At 38.9% G+C, this 27333-nt stretch overlaps 1 protein-coding gene across 1 annotated transcript; it reads right to left on the bottom strand.

Moving 5' to 3' along the window:
- Positions 1 to 4272: 4272 nt before the first annotated feature.
- LOC120534426 (gastrula zinc finger protein XlCGF57.1-like) lies at positions 4273 to 24673 on the bottom strand. Its single transcript, XM_039761998.1, has 3 exons — positions 24456 to 24673; positions 14574 to 15774; positions 4273 to 6100 (listed from the first exon to the last, which is right to left on the bottom strand). The coding sequence occupies exons 2-3, from the start codon at positions 14950 to 14952 to the stop codon at positions 4698 to 4700; spliced, it is 1782 nt and encodes a 593-aa protein (XP_039617932.1). The 5' UTR covers positions 14953 to 15774; positions 24456 to 24673; the 3' UTR covers positions 4273 to 4697.
- Between the last annotated feature and the right edge of the window lie 2660 nt (positions 24674 to 27333).

Raw genomic sequence — 27333 nt, 5'->3', positions numbered from 1 at the left:
ATAACTGTATTGCAAGTTTAGCGTGAGGTGATTGTACTTATGAGTAGAGACAGTTCTACAAGGAGCACTTGATAGACTGATTGAGTGTGTTTAGAGTTCTTGTGGTGAAACGGTTTATGAACTGCGAGGTCAGTAAAAACCGATCAGCTGCTGCTGTGATTCACACTCAGATGCAGTGATATAAATACTCCGAGTGGTGCAGATGATCCGATGTGGCAACCCCTAACACGAGCAGCTGAAAGAAGAAGAAGAAGGTGCAGTGAGAGTAACAACGCTAAAGCAGTTATGGTATTTGGAATAGGTTGACCATTTTGTGGACCATTATATTGTTACAGGTTAATTACAATCAGATGCATTAAACTAATAAGCAATATGTGGTTAATTTCAGTGTATTTATAAAGCCGCGTTAGGGATGAGGATCTGTAAAAGAAAGATAAACCACACAGGAACAGTAGCAATGCTTTGACGCTGGGTGCCGCCAGTCTGCAAAACTGAGCTGAGAAATTGCGTACGACAGGGTTTGAGCTACCGTGGAAATGTGAGTGGTTTTACATCAAGTTTAGGTTTTATACATCGCGATTTCAACGTGGAAACGTTCTTACGTAACATTTCTGTGCATACGCACCATTTATATATTAGGCCTCTGTTGACTATTTACATTTAAACTTGCTGTCTCCCCCAGGCTATAGCCACATATCTAAACTCAGGAAAAGGGGGTGGCCTGGCTGTGGTTTATAGATCTACCTTGACAATGAAGGAACTTTCCTTTTTTGAAGTCACATCTTTTGAAAATATTACTGTTAAACTGGTTTCCTCCCCTCCTCTGCTGCTGTTGTTAGTTTATCACCCTCCCAAATCTGTGGTGAACTTTCTGTCTGAATTGAATGAACTTCTCACTGTAATCTCATCTCTTTGCACGGCTGTAATTTTACTTGGTGATTTTAATATTCATGTTGATATCAATTGCTCTCTTACAGATGAATTCATCTCGACTTTGGAATGTTTTGACTTGACACATCATGTGGATTTTCCCCATTCATACTAAGGGTCATATTCTTGATTTGCAAAATGGCTTGAATAATGTCTCTGTCTCATGATCACTCTATGGTATCATTAGCTTATTGAATTTAACTTTATCATTATTACCACTACATCTGTTAAGAAAATGTCTGTCTCGTATTGCAACATTAGGTCTGTTAATTCTGATCTGTTTGCTGCTTCCCTTCTGTCTTCACCTCTTTTTGAACTGCATAGTTTTCCCTCTCCTGAAAACATGGTTTCCCTTTATAACAGCTGTGTTTTCCAACTGTTAGATAACTTTGCTCCTTCAAGGAATAGGCATGTTCCAGCCTCCTGCTCCTGGTATACCGATGAGCTCAGAGCTATGAAAGTTACTAGCTGTCGTCTTGAGCAACTTTACAAGAGGGCCTCATAGTTCATTCACAGCTTTACAACGAACACATACTTAAATATGGAGATGCCCTTAACAATGCTTGCTCCAACTATTATTCCTCTCTCATAAATGGTGCCATGTGTTGGCCTAGAACTCTTTTTAGGACTGCTAATAAACTCCACCAACCCCTCCTCCAGAATGCCTCAATACAGCTGAACAGTGTCAGGCGCTCTTACATTTCTTTAATACCAAAATTGATCAAATCTGTCACAGTTTCCCTTCCACACCTCAATCACTCACTCATTCTGATCTGCCATCTCCATCATCAAGACTCACTTGTTTTTCGCCTGTTGACTTTCTTGCCATCTCTGAACTTATTAATAAGTCTAATTCCTCCTCCTCCTGTCTGCTTGATCCTGTCTCCACTTCTCCGCTTAAGACATATTCATCCATAATTAGTATTCCTGTTGCCTTATTGGTAAATGCATGTTTCATTTCAGGTTCTGTCCCTACTGCCCTCAAAACTGCTGCAGTTACCCCAATCCTTAAAAAAAAACTGACCTGGATCCTTCCTTTCTCTTCAGTTACAGGCCTCTCCCTAATCTCCCTTTTTTGGTGATGGAACACGTGGTTGCCACACAACTCCATGCTTTTCTTCTAGACAATACACTCTATGAGCATTTTCAGTCTGGCTTTCGTACACAGCAGAGCACCGAGACAGCTCTTCTCTGTGTAGTTAATGATCTTCTCCAATTTGCAGACTATGGTTCACTTAATATTCTCCTCCTTCTTGACTTAAGTGCAGCATTTTACACTGTTAATCATGAAATCCTCCTGTCACGTCTCTTTACTGTAGGCATCTCTGGCTTAGCCCTTCAATGGCTTACATCATATCACTCTAATAGGAAACAGTTTGTCACATTTGGCGATATAAATCATCCACCTTACCTGTGTCGCGTGGTGTCCCTCAGTCCTTAGCCCATTACTTTATCTACTCTATATCCTTCCTTTGGGTCAGATTTTTCACAGACATGGCTTTAATTTCAACTGTTATGCAGACAATATACAGTTATATCTTAGTACAGACTCCATTACAGGTTCACCTCCCAGCGCACTCAAAGACTGCATCACTGATCTTAAGCTATGGATGAAAAATAACTTTCTGAAACTTAATGACAATAAAACTGAAGTGTTCTCGTAGATCCAAAATCCCAACTTTCTAAGGAAACCAATTTCTCTGTTTCTGTTCATGGTACACTTGTCAAACATTTTCCTGTTGTCAGAAAATTTGGTATTTCATTTGATTCATCACTTGACTTTGAGCTACACACTTGGTCTCTGTCCAAAATTTCATCGTATCATCTCCGTAACATTTCCCACCTCTGTCCATTTCTGTCATTTAATGAAGCTCAAACTCTGGTTCATTGTTTCATAATGTCTTGTATTGATTACTGTAATTCCCTCCTCATTGGCCTCCCTGCAAAATCTATACAGAAGCTACAGTATATTTAGAAAGTCCTCACCCACAAAGAGCGGTTTGCTCACATCTCCCCTGCTCTCTCCCAACTTCACTAGTTGCCCGTTCCAACAAATTTAAATTCAAGATTCTGCTTCTCACCTTTAAAGCCCTGCATAACCTTGCCCCCCTCTACCTCACTCAGCTACTAGCTCCTTACACTCCCTGTCGGTCTCTCAGGTCCTCAAGCAGTAACCTCCTTACTGCCCCACGCACCAGACTCTCCACCCTGGGAGGCAGGTCCTTCAGTGCTATAGCCCCTCAACTCTGGAACTCTCTTCCTCAGTCTCTCCGAGATTGCTCCTCTTGTTGCACTTTTAAATCTCAACTGAAAACTTTCCTCTTCTACAAACTTTTGTCATCTGTGTAAATTCTTTTTAACTCTGTTTCTAAAGCGACCTTGTGTTTGTGAAAGGCGTTCAATAAATGTAACATTATTATTATGTATAATGAAGATTATTCAATGTTCCATAAAACATATATAACTGATTTTACTTTTATTACAGTGTTAATTGTGTGGTGATTGGTTACACGGAGAAAGAAAACAGAAGGACAAGAATTGGGGGGTTTAACAAAGACATGTCCCAAAACTCATCTTGTGAAAGGCAGGAATAGGACAGGGTGCCAGCTAATTGCTACTGCTGCGCCACTGTGCCCCACATATTTAATATATGCTTTAATGCATTTCATCATAAAAAGTTATATCAAGAATACATCTTAGTATTCTAAAATATTCTCAGGGAGCTGTAATATCATGAATGTAAAATATTCTGTGTGGCAATCAGTGCCTGCACACTCCTGCCAGCTTAAGAGAAAAACCATTTAAAAATCACGCAGTGATTCACACACATAGAACACATAAAAAACAAAGAATTTAACATGCTACTTTAGTTATAGTGGGATTTGAGAAACTAGTAAATTAAACATCGATTTTAAGATGAAGCTTACGACATTCTACTTCGATGACAAAATAAAAAAGTCTACATTTCAATTTTTGTTTTCTTCACTGTGTCCTATTTTGTTTTCTTTTCTCTGTACACTAATACGCTTCCATATGACACTCAGACAGTAGGGGAATTGTGTAGAACTTGGTGTACGTACAGTTTAACACATCTGGATTTGTTTCTGTGTACACACATCTCCAGTTTCGTCCATATGTCATGTTTTAGTGTGAATTCTATGCACGGCATTATACATGAGGCCCCTGATGTTTTTATAATGCTTAGGAGAAATTGGGAGTGGGACCATTGGACTCAGAAACTTTAAAGAAGGAAGGGTGATTATCTGTATGATATCTAATTAAAGCTGGGATAATGACATGTTGATTCATTTGCTGATAGAATGCTTAAAATCCTTGCCAAAATTAGAAGAAGCAATGCTTTTAAAAAGAATGAACATTTTGAATAAATAAAACAAAGGAAAAGGAATCAATATTGTGTTTCCAAGACTCTCCCTGGATAGTACTATCAGAGCCAGTCAAAAGCCTCTGTATCTAATAAAAAAGTGCAGAAGGGAGGTAGGGCTTTCAAATGGTCACTGTTGATAATACACAAGAGATGGAGCACATTGTCAGAAGAGTGGTGAATTGTAATAAAACTGGTTGGATTTGTATGTACCAGTTTGCAAATAACAAGCCAACACTTTTCCCATTAACGTCACATACTGAATGTGTTCATCAGTGTCAGGGGCTGGTAAACAGAACATTCAGTGGAATTCTTGCCCTGCTTTTCATGCTTGCTATCAAGAAAGGATTGAGCCTCACTCTTCAGTCATATTTACCACTGTATATCATATTCCATTTACTTTGGATTTTTCCTTGTGAATTCTTGTGTGATTCTGAAGATTACTTTTATCAGTGAATTTTTTGCCGCAGTCAGAACAGCAATATGGCTTCTCTCCACTGTGAATTCTCTTATGTCTCTGTAAGCTGCTACTCGTTGAGAATCGTTTACCACACGCAGAACAGCAATATGGCTTCTCTCCAGTGTGTACTCTTGAATGGACCTGAAGAGTACTACTCCTTGAGAATATTTTGCCACAGTCAGAACAGCAATAAAGCTTCTCTCCATTGTGTATTCTTAAGTGGACTTGAAGCTTGCCATTTGTGCTAAATCCTTTGCCACATTTAAAACAGCAGTATGGCATTTCTCTTTTGTGAATTATTGTATGAATCTGAAGATCGCTTGTTTTAAAGAACTGTTTGCCACTATCTGAACACCGATATGACCTTTCTCCAATATGTAATCTTTTATGTTTTTGAAATCTGCTACTCCTAGAGAATCGTTTTCCACAGTCAGAACAGCAATATGGCCTCTTTCCAATGTGTATTTTTAAATGGATCTGAAGCTTGCCATTTGTGCTAAATCCTTTACCACATTCTGAACAGCTATATGGCATTTCTCCTTTGTGAGTTCTTGTATTAGTATAAAAATTGCTTTCATCAGAAACTTGTTTTCCGCATTCAGAAGTGTGAAATAGCTTCTCTCCGGTGTGAATTCTTGCATGACTCTTAAGATTGCTTATATCAGAAAATTCTTTGCCACATTCCAAACAATGATAAGGTCTCTCCCCATTATGAATTCTTTTATGTCTCTGAAAACTGCTATTAGTAGAGAATCGCTTACCACACTCAGAACAGCAATATGGCTTCTCTCCAGTGTGCATTCTTGAATGAACCTGAAGAGAACTACTCCTTGAGAATTGTTTGCCACAGTCAGAACAGCAATATGGTTTCTCTCCTGTGTGAATTCTTGTGTGGGTCTGAAGATGAGTACTGGTGTTAAATTTTTTCCCACATTCATAACAGCAATATGGCTTCTCTCCAGTGTGTATTCGTTTGTGTCTTTCAAGGCTGCTTTTGCTAAAGAATTGTTTTCCACATTCAGAACAGTATGGTTTCTGTTGTGTGTGACCCTTGTGAAGTTTCGATCTCGATTTTTCTTTAAATGTTCTTGTCTGCTTGTGGCAAAAGTACAGAGCTGATGAATTTGAATTGTGCACCTGCTGTTTAGTGTGGATTATTCTTACCCTTGTTAATTTAACAACACGTAGAGAACTAGATTTCATGGAGGCTGGTGTCAAAGTCTCTGATTCCGATGTCAGTTTTTTCTCATTTTCATTTTGCTGTGGTCTACAGTGAAGTGAGGCCTCAAAAAATGAAGGCTGAGAGACGGTCCGTCTTTCTTGTAAATCTGCAAAAACAAAAAATGTACAGTTTCAAAGAAACATTAAATTAAGAGTGGGAGACCAATTAATCCAGTTCCAGATGTAATTCTTTTCCCACTATAGATTGCATAAAAACTGGTTTACCCATGTGCCAAAAAAAACGTGCATCGACATGTTATCACAAAATGTGCATTGAGAAGGAAAAAAAAAATAATGTATTTGTGTCTTAAAGGTGATGTTACTTTGAACTTGTGTGTAACCTGTGTGTACTAACAGAGCAAACATTTAATTGTATTTCCCAGAGTAGTAGCAATTGAAATTTATGAACACTTAAGAATATCTGAACAGTTACTTAGGAAAAGAGAATTACCAGAGGACTGGAAAGGTGCAAATGAGACTTCAGTCTTTAAAAAGGAAAACAAAATTGGTCCATATAATTACAGACCATAAAGTCTTACTTCTGCAATATGCAAAAATAAGGATTAATAAAATAATATATTATATAACTGCCAGCATGGGTTTATAAGAGGGAGATCCAGCCAAACTGGAACTGGAATGGTTTACAAAAACAAAACATATGACAACTTTTACTTACATTTTCAAAAATCCTTTGATAAAGTCCCACACACCCAAGACTAATTCTAAAACTAGATGCTGTAGGGATCATAGGATCTCAACTTGGTTAACCAACCGGAGACAAAGAGAAAATTCAGTTTACTGTATTAAAGTTCACACTGCTACATGTTGGCAACAGAAACATCAATTATAAATAAAAAATGGGAGACACTGTAATACAGGAAGCAACCTCAGAAGAGAATTTAGGAGATTTTGGTTGACACAATATTTTCAATGGCTAAGCAATGTGTAGATGCAATTAAAAAAAGGCAAAAAAGACAAGTTATATCATAAAATCTGTTTAATATAACGGTCCATATTTGCTAATCGGAGGATGTATATCCCAGCCAATCACAGGCTAGTTTACCAACACACCACATCCCCCCTAAACTGTTTGTAATCTATTAAAGCCAATCTGAGCATTTGGGCATTAATCTTTGGCAGTTCCAAACTGTACAAATGCTCAATGGTGTTATTGTTTCCAAAGTGCAAGTTCTTGTTGGAGGAATGTAGAATCTGTGTGCCACATTTACATTTACTTATTTGGCTGACACCTTTTACCAAGGCAACTTACAACATTTATGATAAAATTGGTTACATTTTTTTTGGTTTTCCAATTAGAGTACAGGCTGGTCAGGTGACTTGCTCATGGTCGCACAGTATCAGTAGCAGGTTTTGAAGCCACAACCTCAGGGTTCGAAGTCCAAAGTCTTAACTACTACAGCACAATACCTACCAACTTCTTTCAGTCTTGGAGTAGTGTTGGGATTATTTGAGTATAATTGACTTATCGGCCAAAAGATTAATGTAATCATATTTTCTTAAATCGACTAAGCAAGCCCCAACAAAAGACAGCCCCTATAGATATCACCCAAAAGTCTCTCCTGTGCAAGTTATTTTTCACTAGAAAAAATTAACAAGAACGTTGTTTATTTATTATTTAAAAAACAGATGGTATTACAGCAGAACCAATTCTATGCATGGAAAGCTAAAGGGAAAAATGGTATAAAAACAAAAAGTATAATCAGGTCAAGAGAGTACCATAAGTAATTTACTCACTTATTAGTCATCAGACAATTGCTCTTTTACTGATGTGAAACTGATTGACTTCAGAAACTCATGTAAATGATAAGGGTTAAGATGAAAGTTTGAGCCATGGTATTTCTTTGGGTAGCACAGATAAATACAGTAGCTAGCTAAATACAATTAAGTAGTTTGTTAAATGCACGTGTTAACTTTATTTTGAGTGGAGTATCATATTCTCCATTTGACAGATATTTACAACAATATCCACTTGCACAGCCACAGCACCATACGTCACCGCAGATCTAGGACTGCAGGTGCAGGACAGTCGTGAAATCACTGAAGTTTCAGGACGGACTTTGGAAAATTACTTTTGGAAGGTTTTGGCCGATCTCCGCAAGTAAGTCGTTGGTTCTGATGTCACCGCTGTTTCAGGAAGGAGGTTCAGATGGTGACTTTTGGAACCCGTTCAGCAATTAAGCGATAAACTAACATAATTAATGTAGTAGCAGACAACAAAAATGATACTGATTCATTAAATATGCAGTTTACTTTAAGATTCATTTTATCCCGAAATTCCCGAGTGAAAAGTTCCACATCATCCTTAAACTGAAAAATAAATAAAAAAGGGTTCTTTTGCCAAAACTACATCTTCTGTATCGATTGCATCGATGATGTCCTGGGGAGCTCGGCTTTTGTCCTCTTCCATCTCCAGAAAATATGGCTGAAACACTGCACCTCTGAAGAAAATGCAGGAGGATTTAGACTTGTTAACTAATGCACCACATTCTGAATATTCAGTTTTTGAATTGCTCAGTTTTCTTAATGGCAACATCATTTGACAGCACTTCACTGACTTAAAAAAAAAGGAAGACATAATTTATTATAAAGTGGCATAGAAATTTCAACCTTATCCCTAGATTACCTTCTAATTAAAGAACTTAACCTTCACTTGTTAACAGAACAGGAATATGTGTATTGATTGTTACATGAAAAATCACCCCCCCAGTGAATGGATGGATGGATGAATCCAATTTATAAAATATACAACAAACAATAAAACAGAACTTAAAAGATCTTAATTTATGTTAAAATATTGTCTTAATGTACCTGGAATTTTCCATTCATCCGAAAAATACGCCAGATAGATAAACTTTGAGCAAAAATTCTTTTAATCATAACTTGATGACAATAAAACATTAAGTGTTGATGCCCCCCAGTTTTTACGAGGCAAACTGAACAGCACCATAACCAGTGATGTAGTCATTAACAATTAGCTCATCAGCCAAAGAACACATACATGTAATGTTACATTTAATTTTAAACCTGTTTTGAAAAACATTTTCCATAATGTACAGTTTTTATAATTAAACAATAGTAATTCTGCCATCTTTGATTTGTGCTTGAGAATGAAGTTAGTGCTCATGGCTAGAAACGGAGACTTGTTGTGTTTGAGAAATGGAGGCCTAGCAATGGTGATGTCACTTCTGTCCAGAAACTGCGGGTCTAGCCCTGTGGCGACGTGTGGTGCTGTGGCTCTGCAAATGGATGCGACTCGATATTTTTAGCTAGGGACAGCAAATTCCGACTCTTTAGTTGTCATCTTGTAGATCTAAAAGAGAATTACTTATGTTATTAAGTATGTCATCTATTGGGCTTTTTTTTTCCCAAAATAGAAACACCACCGAAGAGCATTAAAAATGTAAAGATGAATTAACTGATTTACACACAATTCGTGATCCCTCCTTGTCACAGTTTGGAAAGAAATTGTCATACAGTAAGACATCAAATCTTGAGAAACAGGTCTGCAAAGAAACGATATATAGAAGTTGCGCTAAAATATATCAGGTCAGATCGGAGAGCATGCACTAGTACAGCATTTTGCTGCACCCATTACACAATGAAACAGCTTGGGATCCTGGTTGGAAACCCCCCATACAAACACATGGTCCAGTCCCACCCTTTGGAAATGACCATCTATTTTCCGCATCCAGGTGTTAAATACACCACAGCTTCAAATGTATAGTACATCAGCTTTGCTTTCGTCCACTCTTTAAGAGATATGAACTGCCATCCTCTGAAACAAGCTTTCAGGTGGTATCATTTATACTTTGCAAAATTATTAAGCAACATTATGTCAAATATACATGGCTGAGGCAAACTTCTTGGAGTTAGACAAAATAACCTTACAACTGTATTTATATCTTCTTAAAAAAAAAATCCACATGTGGTATCAAGAATATTATTTTTTAATAAATGCATGATTATTTTTTTAAAGTTCAAGTTTTTAAAGTTCTAAATATACCTTTCACATACAACTCCCCCCTCTCATAACCAAAAATAAATAAATAAAATGGGTAACAACATTTTGTCAGATTAGTCAATAAAAAACTTGATCAGATTAATTGTTGACAACATAATCAGTAGTGGCCATCCTACAATCTTGCAATTTCTAAGACAACATGGCTGGGAGACATTTTTCAACAGCGGGGGCACTACAGATAATGCACAATTTAAGCAAAGAAAAATCTCCTTGTTTCTCGTCACTAAGTACTTCTCTGTAGAGTGTTTTCACAAGGGGTCTTGATTCAGATATTATTATTTACTGTTGGAAATGCCCACTTCCATCACTGTCAATGGTAATGTAAATAGATTTGTCAGCACTGACTTTTCTAACATTGCTTTTGAAAAGTTAACAGATCACATCAGCAGTCACACTGTGTTTCCCTGTCGATTGAGTGTAATCTTTCTCCAAATAGGCATAGGTATCTAGCATATACAGCATATTTATTATTTACATCTACAAAAAAAAAAAATAAAATTGATTCCAGACTTTTTGGGTCTGTTTGACCTTCACTATGTGGAAGGGCATCAATATATCAATAACTGCTCATCCAAGAGTATGTCTGTTCTTACTTATAACACATGATGCAGTTTGGCACAACATGTGCCAAGTGTCAAAATATACTAGCAAAGCTATCAGTTTTACGTAGGGAAAGGAGAACATGCAAAATGGCACATTGTGGATGGAGTGATCTACAAGTGAATGCAGCTCATGTGCAATGTTTTCACAGAAATGGCAGACCTGACAATGTACGAGTATGCAAATACAGACAAAAACGGGCAGTTGTCTTTGCATGTGTACGCATCTGCCATTAAACAAAATGTATGCGATATAATATGTGTGATTGTTTGTGTGTGTGTGTGTGTGTGTGATTCCAAACATATGGTTGTGGTACTCAAATCATCCTAAAATGTGCATTTACATCCAAATAACATATTGCATCAGTCTTTCCATTTTCAGAAATGGCTCTGAGGCTAAGGATCTGCACTGGTATCCTGAAGGTTGCCAGTTCGAATCCCTGTCACTGTCAAAGAGATCCTACTCTGCTGGGCCCTTGAACAAGGCCCTTAACCTTCAATTGCTCTAGTGGCACTGTACAATGGCTGACCCTGCGCTCTGACCCCAAGGGGCATGTGAAAAACCAAGTCATTTCCTTCGGGATTAATAAAGTATAATAAAATAAAAAAAATAAAAAATTGTTGCATTTGCATTCATTGTCAGTCTGCAATATATGAAAACTCTGCAAGTAAGCCAGTATCCATTTTCTGCAGCTATTCTTTCAGTGTCCTAATGGGTCAGCGCCCTTAACGTTTTCTTAATTAGTCAGTTTTAAACGGCATATGTGGTTTGAGAAACAAACACCTTTACGTAGAGGAAGGCTACGCCATGCCAGCACATACTTTTCAAGAACACATCAGGTGTATTAAGTAGAATGAACTCTTTAAATTACACAGACATCTCTCCGACTCTCTCAGTTACATTTAAGAGAAGCTTCTTGGTTTGAATTTTTCAGGTTGTATTTTTTCTCCTCATTTTGACGTCTACTATTTACTGCCTGGTTTCTCTGCAAATAAACATAATGAATGATTAAAGTGAAATATTTCCTCACTGAAACTTGCCTTGTTTATTGAGATCATCTGCCCCCATATGTGTGAGTGATTATTTGTTAAGCTCTTTTAAACGTAAAATGAAAACACAAAGGAGAACCTCCTGTTTGTTGGAGTACGATTTGAATATTCATTCAGGTGCTTCTTCTGTTAGCACTGAGGATTCCTTTCAAGGGTAACAATGAAAAGTATTGAAGCTGAGGCAACAAGCCTAGGCCATACCGATAATGTTTTAGATGTGTGTGTCCTTTTCAAAGGAAGTTTATCTGGTAAGCCCCAGAAGGAAAGCAGTTAAGGCAGTCTAAAGTGTAGACTTTTCAGGGGAAGTTCCCATAGGCAGTGGCAAATGGCCTCTGTTGAGGTGTTATTATTGCCCTGTATTTAATCTGTAACAAGGCAGGGGCAGAAATAGGCTCTTACCAGAGTCATGTCTGAGACGTGAGCACTGCCCATATAAATCAAGTCTAATAAACGACAACATTTCCAGCACTGACTTATCCACCAATACAAGAAGAACCCCAGAGGTTAAAGTACCTTTTTTGAAATGTTACCGAAAATCCCCAGCTCAGTTTGCTAATTGTGCTATTGTGCATTTATGTGGAGAAAATAGTCTTTACTCCTGATATTGATCTCCCATTACTTAATACATCCATTGGTAGTTTCAGAGATCATTTACATTCTTCTTCTTTCAGCTGTTCTGGTTAGGAGTTGCCACAGCAGATCATCTTCTTCCATATCTTTCTGTCCTCTGCATCTTGTTCTGTTACACCCATCGCCTGCATGTCCTCTCTCACTACATCCATAAACGTCCTCTTAAGCGTTCCTCTTTTCCTCTTGCCTGGCAGCTCTATCCTTAGCATCCTCCTTTGAATATAACCAGCATCTCTCCTCTGCACATGTCCAAACCAACGCAATCTCGTCTCTCTGACTTTGTCTCCCAACCGTCCAATTTGAGCTGACACTCTAATGTACTCATTTCTAATCCTATCCATCTTTGTCACACCCAGCACAAATCTTATCATCTTTAACTCTGTCACCTCCAGCTTCGTCTTCTGTTTTCTGGTTAGTGCCACCGTCTCCAACCCATACAATATAGCTGGTCTCACTACCATCCTGTAGACCTTCCCATTCAGTCTTGCTGATACCTGTCCGTCACAAATGACTTGTGACACTCTTCTCCACCTATTCCACCCTGTCTGTACTCTCTTTTTCACCTCTCTTCCACAATCCCTATTACTCTGTACTGTTGATCCCAAAAATGTAAACTCGTCCACCTTCGCCAAATCTACTCCTTGCATCCTCACCATTCCACTGACCTCCCTCTCATTTACACATGTATTCTGTCTTGTCCTTACTGACCTGTATTCCTCTCCAGAGCATATCTCCTCATCTCCAGGGTCTCCTCAACCTGATCCCTACTATTTCCACAGATCACAATGTCATCAGCAAACATCACAGTCCACAGGGACTCCTGTCTAATCTTGTCTGTCAACCTGTCCATCGCCATTGCAAATAAGAAAGGGCTCAGAGCCAATCCCCAATGTAATCCCACCTCCACCTTATATGCATCTGTCACTCCTACCACAGACCTCACCACTGTCACACTTCCCTCGTACATATCCTGTATAACTCTTACATACTTCTTTGCCACTCCCAACTTCCTCATACAATACCACAGCTCCTCTCGAGGCACCCTTTCATATGCTTTCTTCAAGTCCACAAAGACGCAATACAACTGCTTCTAGCCTTCTCTATACTTCTACATCAACATCCTCAGAGCAAACATAGCATCTGTGGTGCTCTTTCTTGGCATGAAACCATACTGCTGCTCACTAATCATCACCTCACCTCTTAACCAAGCTTCCACTACTTTCCCATAACTTTATGCTGTGGCTCATCTTTTATCCCCCTACAGTTACTAGAATCCTGCACATCCTCCTTATGTTTATATATCAGCACCAGTAAACTTCTCCACTCCTCAGGCATCGTCTCACTTCCAAGATTCCATTAAACAATCTGGTTAAAATCTCCACTGCTGTCTCTCCCAAACACCTCCATGCTTCCACAGGTATGTCATCTGGACCAATAGCCTTTCCATTTTTCATCCTCTTCATAGCCATCCTTACTTCCTCCTTGCTAAACCGTTGCACTTCCTGATTCACTATCTCCACATCATCCAACCTTCTCTTAATCTCTCGTTCTCTTCATTCATCAGCCTCTCAAAGTACTCTTTCCATCTGCTCAACAAACTCTCCTTGCTTGTGATTATGTTTCCATCTTTATCCTTTATCACCCTAACCTGCTGCACATCTTTCCCAGCTTGGTCCCACTGCCTATCCGATCAGTACAGGTCTTTTTCTCCCTCTTTAGTGTCCAACCTCTTATACAACTTACTCCAATACCCTCATCACGAGAGACCCCGGGGTTGGATCATCATCCACCACGCGCTGAGGATACACGGTGAGGCTGTTCCATTTTGTTCCAGGAAATACAAACACTCCAAATATCGGTTAACCAGTCATCTGCATTCAGGACATTTGTTACTCGGACTCAAGTTCACGACCGTTCATTTCCGTGTCTCATTCATTTTTTTGGTATTTGTGTTGTCTGTTATATGTTACAAGGGCAAGGGAGGGTTTGTTATATTCATATAGGTGTTTGTCACGGTGTTGCTTTGGTGGAGGGATATTTACAATTTGTTTAGCTATTCTGTTTCATTTAATACAATTTATCAGTTTAAGTTTACATATCTGCTTTTCTTTTGTGCTTATTTACGCCATTGATTGTGGGGAAAAGGTTAATTTGTTAAAGGTACGGCTTGATTACATTCAACCTCAGTAATTAATCCAGGCCACAGGTCTTGGAGGTGTAGCTGCCGGCCGGGCCGTTACAATTATTTTTATCTCTTACCTTCTCCAGAATGTGCTGAACATGATGCATCCTCAGCCTCCTTTATGTCAAAATCTAAAGGTTCAGTTTTCACTTGGACATAATCATTCTGGAAGGAGAGAGATCTACTTTTCATGAAGTCTGTTCCAGTTTGCTCTTCTTCTGGACACACAAGTTGAGAGACAGCCTCTGATTTGAAGTCTTCTGCCTTGACATGGATTACAATTTTATTTAGCTGCAAGTCTCTTGTATCTGATGTTGGCTCAGATTCTCTTTTAATGTTTATTAGTCCCAATTTATAATCATCCTCTTCCTCAATGCTATAAATATTCATCTGATGCTGCATGCATTTCCATTCACAGTCTTCTTCCTTAATGTGCACATTCTTATTGTTCTCCATGTCATACAAAGAAAGGAGACTCCTGTGCAGTCAGAGACTTTCCCTTTTTTTTTGTATTGTACAAGGGGTGCTTGCACCCAAATGTTGCAGTTTTCTTTATAGGCAACCTTCCCTCAGCATCCCACTCCAACTCTACTGCTAAGAAAGAAAATAGCTTTAAGTATATTAAGTAAGCAAGTCTTTACTTAGAATAGCCAACACTTCCAGTTTGACATGTGGCAGTATGATTGTCTGGCTGGGTGAACTTCAGGCTGAAAGGTCTCCGTCAGTCTACCTTATATAAATTACACCCAATCACACTGATATATAAGCCATGTCCTTCACTCCAATTGGCTAATGCAGTTCGTTACTAGCCTTCTGTTGAGCTGCTTATTGTAACAGTTTTTGAGATCAACTGCTGTTGTTTTCTGGTTCTTTCTGCACGCCACTAAAGTTAAACTTAAAAAGTGGACAAAGCACCCCCAAACAAAAAAGCAACTATGAAGAAACACAGCACAGCATACTGTGAAGTCTGAAGTTACGTTGATTTTTGTACAATTATTTTCATATATTACTTTCTCCAGAATGTAATGAAGATAACGCATTTCAGTCTCTTATGTCAGAATCCAATGGTTCAGTTTTCACTTGGACACGATGACTCTGGAAGGATCCACTTTGAAGTGACAACACTGAGAACACTGATCTGCATTGCACATCACACATTACTTGTCTCCTCTGAGTCAGTTTATTCCCATTTATATTCCACCTCTAGAAGCTCCTAGATAGATGGACACTTGCTTTCATTTTATAGATGTTACTGGAAATGGCAGCTTCTCTTTTTCTCTGTTGACAGAAGAGAGTAACATGAATTCAAGACTGGACCACAAAGCACTAAACACATTTAATCACCTTCTTTAAATGTTCCTCATAGTTCCCAGACTGCACACATTAGTTTACATTTAGTCTTAGAGGGATGACTTTTAAATGAATAACAATATGAGGCATTCTTGTGAAAAAGAAAAAAAAATCCTCTCAGAGAGGTTGTAAAGCCATTCATCCAGGCCGCAAGGCAGGAAACAAACCCCAGGCAGGGTGCCAGCCCACCCCACACACCAAGCACACGCTAGGGACAATTTAGGATCGCCAATGTACCTGACCTGCATGTCTTTGGATGGTGGGAGGAAACCGAACACCCAGAGGAAACCCACGCAAACACGGGGAGAGCATGCAAACTCCATGCAGGGAGGATCCGGGAAGCGAACCCAGATCTCCTAACTGCTACCACTGCACCACCGTGCCGCTGTAAAGCCTTTTCTTATGTTTTTACTGATCTAACTACGGAGATCTCTCAGAATGCACATTGCTTTTACCTTGTGTTATCAACCAGTCCTGCACTCTATCATTCACTGATAAATGTTCCCGATTGCTCTTTGACTCAACTTATTTATAGGTTCAGAGCAATGTAAAGAATTTACTGGTAAAGTGCAGATTTCACAGTTTACAGGATGGATTAAAAAAAAATAAAGACTGGATTAAACACATAGTAAAACAAAGACATTTCATGATGTTTGACATACTGATCTTAACAACATATTCATTGACATTAGTATTGAAATGTGACATTGACTGATGAGAGGAAACCAACAATTCCAGTCAGCTGAATGCCTACTGAAAGTAAACATGTGGAGGTCTAGTCAGTTATAATGTAGACTTATAAACAATGTCCAACCCAGTCACAGCCCGGGAGACTTCAGCCAACTAATCCAAGGGCATTCTACGCTAGTAGGAAGTCAAAGAGATTGATTCCTTTCATTCTTGTATTCCAAGGCTACTAAGTATGTTTTGGGTCTTTCCCATGGGCAAGAAAATAGCTTGACAGTATAGCAATGGCGCTAAGGACTATATCATGATACAGAGAAGGGAAAAGTAATTGAAAAGAGTTATTAACAGTTCATAATTGACAATTTTGTATTTCTATACAAAAAGGAGTGCTATAAGAACAGATATAATAATATCTAGTCAGAACTTATTATTAAAACAGATATTATTAATAAGGTCTGGCCAGATATTATTATAAGAGTCTGCCGAAGTAGTAGGTTTCAGGCCAAGCTGAATGGGAGTCTTCAATAAAAGGTGGCAGGTCATTCAGAGTGCAGCCTCCCACTGTTCTTTTATTAATGCTTAGAATCCTTAAAGGTCTGAGATCTTGACATTGTAAGGTGTACTCCAGTTTATATTATGGCGAACGTCTGGGACCCAAGCCCGGCCGGTATGCCACTTTGTCACTAGATCCGGAGGAGCAGCCATGGGAGCCACGCTACGTCCCTCGGAACCTTTGTTGGCAGCCTCTTTCGTGGAACACCAGAGCTCATCTTGGTTGGGCTCTTACCTAGCCAGAACACCTACTGTATGTGACTGAAGGATTGAGAGAGAGAGCTCGCATGGGACAGTATCTCTCCTGGGACAACAGAGAACAGTCTCCCTGGCTTGTTATGGTGCCACGGGTTTGAAGCATGGAAGTATAATCCTGCTGGGGTCTACAGGTGCATGGGGAATGGCTGAGCCCTCCACTGCAAGACTGCTGCCACATCCGAAAGTATGCCCGTTAGGAGATCACCGGACACCTGGGGCACTTCTGGGTGCTCTATAAAAAGGAGCCACCTCACTACTCACGCCCATATCTCAGAAAGCTGGGAGTCAAGTTCAATAAATAATAACTTTATTTCTCAGTATCCTTCATATTTGGAAATTGTCTTGATTTTATATTAGTTTTTGTATTGTATTGCAGTGTGTATTTCAAACCACACAAAGCCCAAGTTGCATGTCAACTCTGTAGAACTATTGTTTACAAGCATGGAGTTTAAAAATGACAGGACATTACTGTGGTTTGCACCATTACCCTTACAAATACTACTACTGTATATCTTTTTTTTTTATCTCATGAGATACTGAAGAAGAAGAAAAAACAGAGTAACCTTTCTTTATATGGCATATCTAGTTTTCCCTAATTTTGTGAAAAGTAGACATTGTTATGCCATTGTGCTATGGCTGTAGGATTAAGACTTTCAGCTGAGCAAAACCAGACAGTGTTCTTCTTTTATAGTGCAGGTTTTTACTTTGAAATGTTCATTATACCATAAGGTTCATCTTTTGTTAACCCCACAGGTTTCAGCAGGAAACATACTCAACACAGGTTAGCCAGAGAAGCAAGTTTCTGAAAATCATAAAGGATCAGAGGTGAGACCAGTACTAGGAGAACAATGAAGCTGTCCAGGCACATCTGGAATGGAGTTCTAACTCACAGACTCATGATACTTCAGAATGGTGGAGCACAATACATTGATAAAGGTAGGGATTTTCCAGAGAAGAAAACCGAGTTACAGTTGAAATCAGAAGTTCATATACACTTAGGGTGAATTCTTTAACACTTACTTTATAACCCCTCCACAGATTTTATACTAGCAAACTATAAATTTGGCATAATGTTTAAGAGGTTTACTTTGCGCAGGGTAAAAGTAATTTTTTCCCCACAAGGTTCACAGACCTTCCGAGTGTTTTACTTTTTTTGACTATATCATAATTCCAATGCGTCACAATTTTACATAGACTTTATAAACTGTGCCTTTAAACTGCTTGGAAAAATTACAGAAAATTGTGTCATGAATGAATGACTATTAGCTTCTGATAGCAAATTAGCCTAATTAGTTAATGTGTGGATGTATGTTAAGGCCTACCATCGAACTCACTGCCTCTCTGTGTGACATAATGGGAAAATCAACAGAAATTAGTCAAGACCACAGAGGAAAAAAAAAATTAAAAAAAAAAAAATTGTGGACCTCCACAAATCTGGTTCAATCTCCAAATGCCTGAAGGTTCTTTATTCATCTGTATAAACAGTAATACGCAAATATAAACACCATGGGACCACACAGCCATCATACCAGTCAGGAAAGAGATACATTCTGTCTCCTAGAGAAAAACAAACTTTGGCATGAAAAGTGCAAATCAATCCCATAACAAGAGCAAAGGATCTTGTAGAGATGCTGGAGGAAACCGGTAGACAAGTATCTCTATCCACAGTAAAACCAATCCTATCCCGACATAACCTGAAAGGCTGCTCAGCAAGGCAGACGTCACTACACCAAAGCCGCCATAAAAGACAAACTGCAGTTTGTAATAGCACATAGGGACAAATATCTTGCTTTCTGGAGAAATGTTCTCTGCTCTGATGAATCTAAGATTGTACTGTTTGGCCATAAATTACCATTGTTATGTTTCCAGGAAGAAAATGGGTGAGGCTTGCAAGCCAAAGAACACCATCCCAACTGTCAAGCATGGGGATAGGAGCATCATGCTGTAGGGGTGCTTTACTGCAGGGAGGGAATGATGCACTTCACAAAAGAGGTGACAGCATGAGGAAGGAAAAACGATGGAGATGTACTGTAGCAACATCTCAAAGAGCTCAGCGAGGAAGCTGAAGCTTAGTCACAAATGGGCCTTCAAAATGGGCTATGACCCCAAGTAGACATTCAAAGCTATGGCAAAATTGCTTAAGGTCAACAAGGTCAAGGTACTGGATTGGCCATCACAAAACTCTGACCTCAATCCGATTGAAAATTTGTGGGCAGAACTGAAAAAGCGTGTGTAAGAAAGTCTATGTCTATGAACCTGCTCTAGTTACACCAGCTCTGTCCGGAGGAATGAGCTAAAATTTCAACAACTTATCGTAAGAAGCTTCCGGAATATGGCCCAAAGCGTTTGGCTCAAGTTAGACAATTTAAACGCAATGCTACCAAATAGTGCTGGGCAGTATGACCAAAATTCTATATCACGGTATTTTTCAAAATTATCCCGGTTTTCACGGTATTGGACGGTATTATTTTTCCCCATACATGAGTGGATGTTAACCTCATTTTCCACTGCAATTACTGGCTAAGAATAACATTTTCCACTGTCATGAGAATTGTACATGGTACAAAAAATCATTTTAATGTGCACAAAAGTATTAATACAGGTTTGCATGGCCTCATAACGTGACAGTTTTCAAGGGGGTGGCACTAATGAAGAGAAGGAATCACATTGCATGACAGATGCAGTCAAACTATAGAACCTTTTTATTGAACAATGTTTGCAAACAACTTAAACTAAAATTTTGACAACATATTTTCAATCATGTCAAAAGTTGTATTGCACTGAACAAAAGGAATAAATAGTAAATATTTTTTGTAAACCAACTACACTTTGTTAATGTTATTGATCTCTGTCCACTGACATGTTAAAGTGATTTTTTAAACAACTTTACCATCATTAAACTGCATAATATTTAAACTAATAAATAATAACAATAAAATAAATAATAGTGCAACTTCCAGTAATAATACTATTACTTCTAAGACTTCAATCCCAGGTGCACTACACAGTATTCACAAAATAAAAATAAAATAAAACAAAACAAGTGCAACTTGGTGATGACATCTTTACCAACTGAACCATCATTAAGGCAAACTGCATTAATATGGACCTTGCTTCAGGCTAAGCTATATACATCAATAATAAAACTGCAACTTGCATTTATAATGCTATTTGTGGTATAGCCCTACGGAATCGTATTAGGGCCACGGTGAAGAAAAAAAAACTAGATGTCGAGATTGAAGTCGACATTTCCACTTTATTCTCGTAGTTTATTATGTCATTAAAGCAGAATGACGTAAACTAAACTTCATCCTAAAATCAATGTTTAATTCGCTAGAATTTCTCAAACCCCGTCATAAGTTATGTAGCACATTAAATGCTTTGTGTTAAGTGTTCCCTGACCCAGTTGTTAATCACTACGCTCTTCTTAAACTGACTTCCTCTTGCACTAAGAGGCAGTGATCGCCACACAAAATACATTCACTTCATGATATTCCTGCTCTCTGAAAATGTAGAATGCTAAGATCATTTTTCATTATGAAATGCATTAAAACAGGTATTAAACATGCATGGTAGTGAGGCGGTAGTGCTGCTCTCTCAGAGTAAGGGGTCCCCAGGTGTACATTCAGTGTAGAGAACTTTATGGCAGGTGTGACGAGGCTCCAAAAAACTGGATGTATGAATGGGTATCGCACAGGTTTAACTTAAATATTGTGTAAATGTTGGGCTTGTGATCTGGTGGTCGGAGACACGAACACAGCATTCAATGGATTTTCTTCTGAGCGGCCTTTCTTAATTGCATGCGTGCTGTCTGTCTGACGTACCAAACCCTCAGCTCCTATCCTTCCTTTTTCTTTCTCCACATAACCAATCACCACACGATAAACGTCTTGAAATTAAAACTAGTTATAAACCTAGCCCACGGAGTGTTCAGAACTTTAAAAATACCTTCGTTATACATGTTTAATTATGCCATCCATTCAGGGTTGCGCCCATCCCAGCAAGCATTGTGTGCAAGACAGGAGGAAATCCAGAACGTGGCGCCAGCACATTGCAGGGTGAATATGAGCCATACATACACTAGCAGGGTCAATTTAGTATCACAAAACCGTACATGCTACATGACTTTGAAAGGAAACTGAAGCATGCCGAGTAAAACCACCAGAAAAACATGCAAATTCAAAGTAAGGAACACCCAGGACCCCATTGCTGCGAGGCAGCAGTGCAACCTCCACGCCAATGTGCCCCACATGATTAATACCTGCTTTAATGCATTTCATCATGAAAATTATATCAAGTATTTATCTTAGCATTCTAAATGTTAAGGGAGCAGGAATATCATGAAATGAATGTATTCTGTGTGGTGATCGCTTCTGGTGCCTCCTCAGTACAAGAGGAAGTCAGTTTAAGAAGCATGTACCCATTTAACATGGCTCCGGGAACACAATACAAAGCATTTAATGTGCTACATAACTTATGACGGGGTTTGAGAAAATCTAGTAAATTAAATATTCATTTTAAGATGTAGTTTACAATGTTCTACTTTAATAACAAATTACAAGAATAAAGTCAACATGTCGACTTTAACCTCGACAAACGGCTAGAATAAAGTAGAAATGTCGACTTTATTCTTGTCATAAGCGTCGAGATTAAAGTGGAAATGTTGAGAATAAAGTCAACATGTCGTCACACTATTACACAGTACCCGGTTACATTACACAGTACAGAAAAAAATACAACTTGGCTTGCAATATTATCCAGTAGTATAGAAACAGTATTCGCACATTTGAACATAATGGTCCACATCCGACCTTTTAAATCCAAAGTATCTCTAGACAACAGACGTGACTCCTTTTTCCAGCAAAAGTTCTTCTGTGCCATCATGTTGAACTTTATCGTCTGCTACAGCTTCAGTTTCGGAATGTTCTCTGTCCATTTTTACTGTGCAATACCTCTACTAACGCATGTACTCCATTGCATGTGTTTAGTGGTGTAGCAGTGAAAAAGGTCCCCCTTAAACAGTTTCCCGCTGCGCCACATTCCGAACGTTGTTTAGGCAATTTAAACCGGTGTTGCGGTATAAGAAAAGTCCATATCATAACAAAAATAAAAAACGGTTTTCAGTATGAACCGGTATACCACCCAGCACTACTACCAAATATCAACAAGGTGTAAGTAAACTTGTGACCAACTGGACCTGTGATACGGTCAATAAAAAGTGAAATATTCTGAGGTTTGTGAACATTTTTTGAAAAAATTACTTTTGCCCTTCACAAAAGTAGAGGTCAAAAACAATACGCTACATTTATAGTTTGTTAGTATAAAATCCTGCGGTGGGCTGGCGCCCTGCCCGGGGTTTGTTTTCTGCCTTGCGCCTTGTGTTGGCTGGGATTGGCTCCAGCAGACCCCCGTGACCCTGTAGTTAGGATATAGCGGGTTGGATAATGGATGGATGGATAGTATAAAATCTCTGGAGGGGTTAGAAAGCGAGTTTTAAACAATTTAATGTAAATGTCTGACTTGAAATGTATTTACATTTGACAGACATAAAATATCCATAAACTATTACTTTATTTCTAAAATTAATACTCCCATTCTCATTGACAAGAAAGTGATTTGTGAGTCACCCAGTGAAGACACGAAGGGACATTATGGAATTTAGCCTCTGTTTTCAAAGACTACATCAAGGTTTGTATGGGTAACATAGTTCCCACAATGATATTGTGTGCTGTTTTCCCCAACAACAAACCAGGGATCATAAAAGACTTGAAAGCTCTCCTGAATAAGAACAATAAGGCCTTCAGGTCTGGAGATAATAAGGAATATCAAATGAGTGCAATCAGATGTGAGGAAGCAGCTCTGTGAGAGAAACGCCTACTACGGAGACAAACTTGAACTCAAGTTACAGGAGAACAACGTGAAAGAAGTGTGGAACAGGATGAGGACTACAACTGGCTACCTGCAGGCCTAAAAACATGAAGAAAAGAGGAACAGGAACAGAACCAATGAAGTGAACCAATTCTTCAACAGGTTTGACTCAGCCTTGTCAATCCAACCCTCCCCCAAAACTGCTAGCCACTGAGAGGAAGCTCAGGAGGTTCCGGAATGTCAACTGCCATCTGTACCCTGCACGACCTTCCCCTACAATGACATCACACTTGTGGTCTCCAGCCCACTTCCACTTCCTGAATTGTCTGGCTTTGCTGATCAAGTGAGGAGAGGGCTGGGAAAACACTGCATGAATAAGGTTACAGGGCTCGGAGGAATCAACTTCTGGGTGCTGAAAATTGTGCCAGCCAGATATGTGGGGTCCTTCAGCACCTGCTCCCCTTTTCCAAGAGTTTCAATGTTTCTAGTAGGTTTCCTAGCTGTGAATATATGCACCCAGAAACTTTGTAGCGGAGAGTACCACTCCACCATGATACACTCCAACATCATGAGGACATGTCATAATTATCTGCTTTCGGTTGACAATCGATTCACACATGCTGTGTTGTTAGTGCCACAATTAAAATTCCATAGTAAAATGACTTCTGACTTAGAATATATCCATTAAAACACACGTATTTTCATATCTAAGTGTCCTAATTGTTAAGACAGTGTAAAACAGAAAAAGTAAATCCATGTCACATTCTGCTCAGTCTGCCACCCTATAGTCTTCTCAAAAAACCACGGTTAAAGTCGGCGGCAGCATTTCTTCTAGTTCAGTAAATATATACTATGACACGTGTGTTTTATTGTCAAAAATGGTGTAAAACTCAAAAACCATTTGGATTGAGGAGGATGTGTCGATTTCCAGCATTCAAATAAAAATTTAAACAATAGGTGAGTAACGCCATCTACGGATTGCATACGCAAAATACGGCAACATTTCATGTGGAACTTCAGACTCATTAAAAAGACAGACTAGTTAAAAACAGCACACGCCTCGGTGGTCTCGCTCTTCTGCACCCTCGGACTACGGATGGGCTCCTACTCCATGCCATCCTGTGCAGAGACTGAAGCACACAACAGAGATTATGAGCTCGTTAAACTGGTATTCGATTACTACAAAATAGATCTCCGGCACCACATTTGCCCTTTTCGATTGCTTACTGCATACAAGTACCTACCGTTTGTGTTTTGGGGAATCGCTTCTCCGGCAAGCAGAACGCTTTCAGTCAGTCACTCGATTGCCAGTAACACTCCGCATCTCTGATATACAGCCAGTCGGATTGTCTGGTTATGCCATATGACTTGCATCGGGAAAAGTTCAGATAGCTTTGACGTAGGAGGTCAGTAGCTGTGTATTTTGTCCAATAGACAACGCGGACCCAGAGCTCCAATGCCTATGAGGAGGCTGTCGCCTTATTTGATACGTCAGTGATACGCCTGGTTACACTCCAAGTGGAGTAAACCAGGTGACAAAAAACTGCAATTCAATTGGCTGTCCGCCGGAGCTACTAAATCGCGGAGCTGCGGAGGTCTGAAGTGGGACCCATCTCGTTTGTCATATGTTTTGAACTTGTTATAGAATAAGTAGTAGCAGGAGGTAAATGAAGGCTTAACCCCCAACTCAATTATAAAATAATCGAGAACATTTGTGAAAGAAGATGTAATCCTTAAAGTAACATAGAGAAAAGTCAAGCAAAATGACACCTTTTATTGGCTAACTAAAAAGATTACAATATGCAAGCTTTAAGCTCTACATTCATAATGGCTTACACGGTACAACACCCTACTATTAATGTAACACAGAAATGTCATTATTACTTTAAGTAATGATATATTTCCATTAATATATTTAATATATAGGTTATATTTTGTGGAGCTCAGAATTAATGAGTTCGATGCAAAGAAGAGATTTCGTCACAGTTAGTGCCGTAGGAGTCCGTAGGAAACAATATTCAGGAGGCCCCATAAAATACTAAGGAAAAATAAATATAAAGGCTTAAAAAAAGTTTAACAAAATGTAGGTATGTTTAATTGAATATAGTTTGTTTCTAATAAATTTCTGTACATCAACTATTTAATGTTTGTGTTAAGAGTATGGATTTTTTACTGAGAAGGAGTGGACGCCTTATTGTTTTAGATGCTATTTTCATTAATGTCTACGGTGATATTACTGACAGAAAACATATTCTGAAATGTATTATATCAGGTCAGTTTAGTATTTTCTATATGTCAGATGGTATTAAATATAATTTATAAAATCCTACTGTAATATCAAACAATTAAACCTTGTTGGTTATATATTCATGTTAATGGTCATATTGGAATATCACAATCAAAGTTAAAACATTGCTCCCATAAATGGTAGTCATATAAGAAAAGTAATCATACAATCATGTTAGATTAAGTTCTTTTTTCTGTATTTATTTTGGCAAATTCTTGGACAAGACTTCTTAAGTTTATTTTCTTGGTACTTTCGTTTTCAACTAAGAGACTTGTCAAGTATGAAAGTCTCATTTGTGACACAGTTGATCTCAAATAGTTTATCAATCTCAGTGTTGTTGCTGCAGTTACAAAAATTGTCAGAAACAAATTACATGCCATATAAAGAGCAGGCAAGCTTCAAGCTGGCACAAATGCACAAACAGAATGTACTGTACCTTGCACGTACAGTTTCCGTTACTAGAAACAATGCATATCTCCAAACTTATCTTTTTCTGAGATTTTCTGCCTTCCATCAACAATACACTTGAATCCATTTTGTTCAGCATTTGAATTGCTGCTTTCCAACACTATTCTTATGTTCCAGTATAGCAGTGCTCTTTCCATAACAGTTTTTAATGCATTAGGTAACAAATGCAATAATATTCATACAATTTTACAGAGGACCGGCCAAAAAGCAAGAGAAAATTCACTGTTGTTTTATATTTTGCATTGTGCATTGTGAAAGTCAACCCCGACACAGACAGATGCAGGAGGCACTAGTCAAACACATGCTTTATTTTTTATTTTTTTCTCTTGTGGGAAACGCTTTCCCCCATTTCCCACAAGCTTAACACAGTCCCTAAGCACAACACAAGTCTTCTCCTTATTCTCTTTCTACTTTCCACTCCTCCAGGCAAGCTTTGTCACCTGATTCTGGTTCACCGAGTAGTGTCTGCTGGCCCCTTTTATAAGGCATCCAGGTGCTCATTGATGCATTTCTGACAGCACTTTCGGGTGTGGTGGAAGAGCTGCCAAGAAAGGCTCAGCAGCTGCTGCAGCACCCCCTGGCAGCGCCCACGGATCCCAACAGGGCTGTATCCAATTCCAACTCCCATGGAGCCCTGTGGTAGTCCGAGGCACTGCTGCAACCCAGCGGCGCTGCCATCTGGCGTTCCAGATGAGGTAATGTTCTGGCCACGCTTCCTCCTCTGGTCCTTCCAGCTTGGAGGCTTCCCGGCCAGGCAAGGGTCCCAGCCATCTACCACAGCATGCATCTGAATTGTTAACCAAATTTTTGCATTCTATCTCAGTGGCATAGCACAATATTTGTGTCACCTCCACACCTCCCAGCTTGCAATACTGGAGATGGGGGCCCCACTGCGAAAAAAAAAAAAAAGCATTTACAATACAACCCCAATGTAATGCTTCCATTCTTAGACTATATAATAAATTTAAGGTTTTTTGGATGTTGTTGTTGAGATGAAAGGCTATGTTCACATAATAGCTAAAAGTAATTCTATCCTGATTTTCTTTATCTTGATTTTTGTCTTGTACCTTTTTTTGTCTTTCTTTTGTGACCAATCCACTTTTCTCTGTCTTGAATGGATGCACAAAATGAAATGTCAAACAGATGCAAATTAAAAGATTCAAGTTGCTGCTCTACTTCACATCATTTCAGTACAGAATGCATGCAAGTTTGTCAGCTAATGACTACAAGGAAGAGAATCAAGAAATGAAAGATCAGAGCTGTTGGTCTGAGTGCATTTATCCCTGCTAGTATTCTGTACGTAGAAACCAGTGGCCCAAAAGACAGAAGGCAGGATGGGTGAAAGTGATGTAGATGGTTTGGATGCT

The sequence above is a fragment of the Polypterus senegalus genome, chromosome 8 (genome assembly GCF_016835505.1).
Source record: "Polypterus senegalus isolate Bchr_013 chromosome 8, ASM1683550v1, whole genome shotgun sequence".
Classification (NCBI taxonomy): Eukaryota; Metazoa; Chordata; class Cladistia; order Polypteriformes; family Polypteridae; genus Polypterus; species Polypterus senegalus.
The sequence above is the reverse complement of the archived record's forward strand: the minus strand, read 5'-3'. Positions and strand labels throughout refer to the sequence as shown.

Bases quoted from the DNA above. Each gene is read 5' to 3' on its own strand.
- LOC120534426 (XM_039761998.1), bottom strand. From the start codon at position 14,952: ATGGAGAACAATAAGAATGTGCACATTAAGGAAGAAGACTGTGAATGG. The intron at 6,101-14,573 runs GTAAGAGATAAA...TTGTTTTTGCAG, and splicing joins TTCAGCACATTCTGGAGAAG to ATTTACAAGAAAGACGGACC.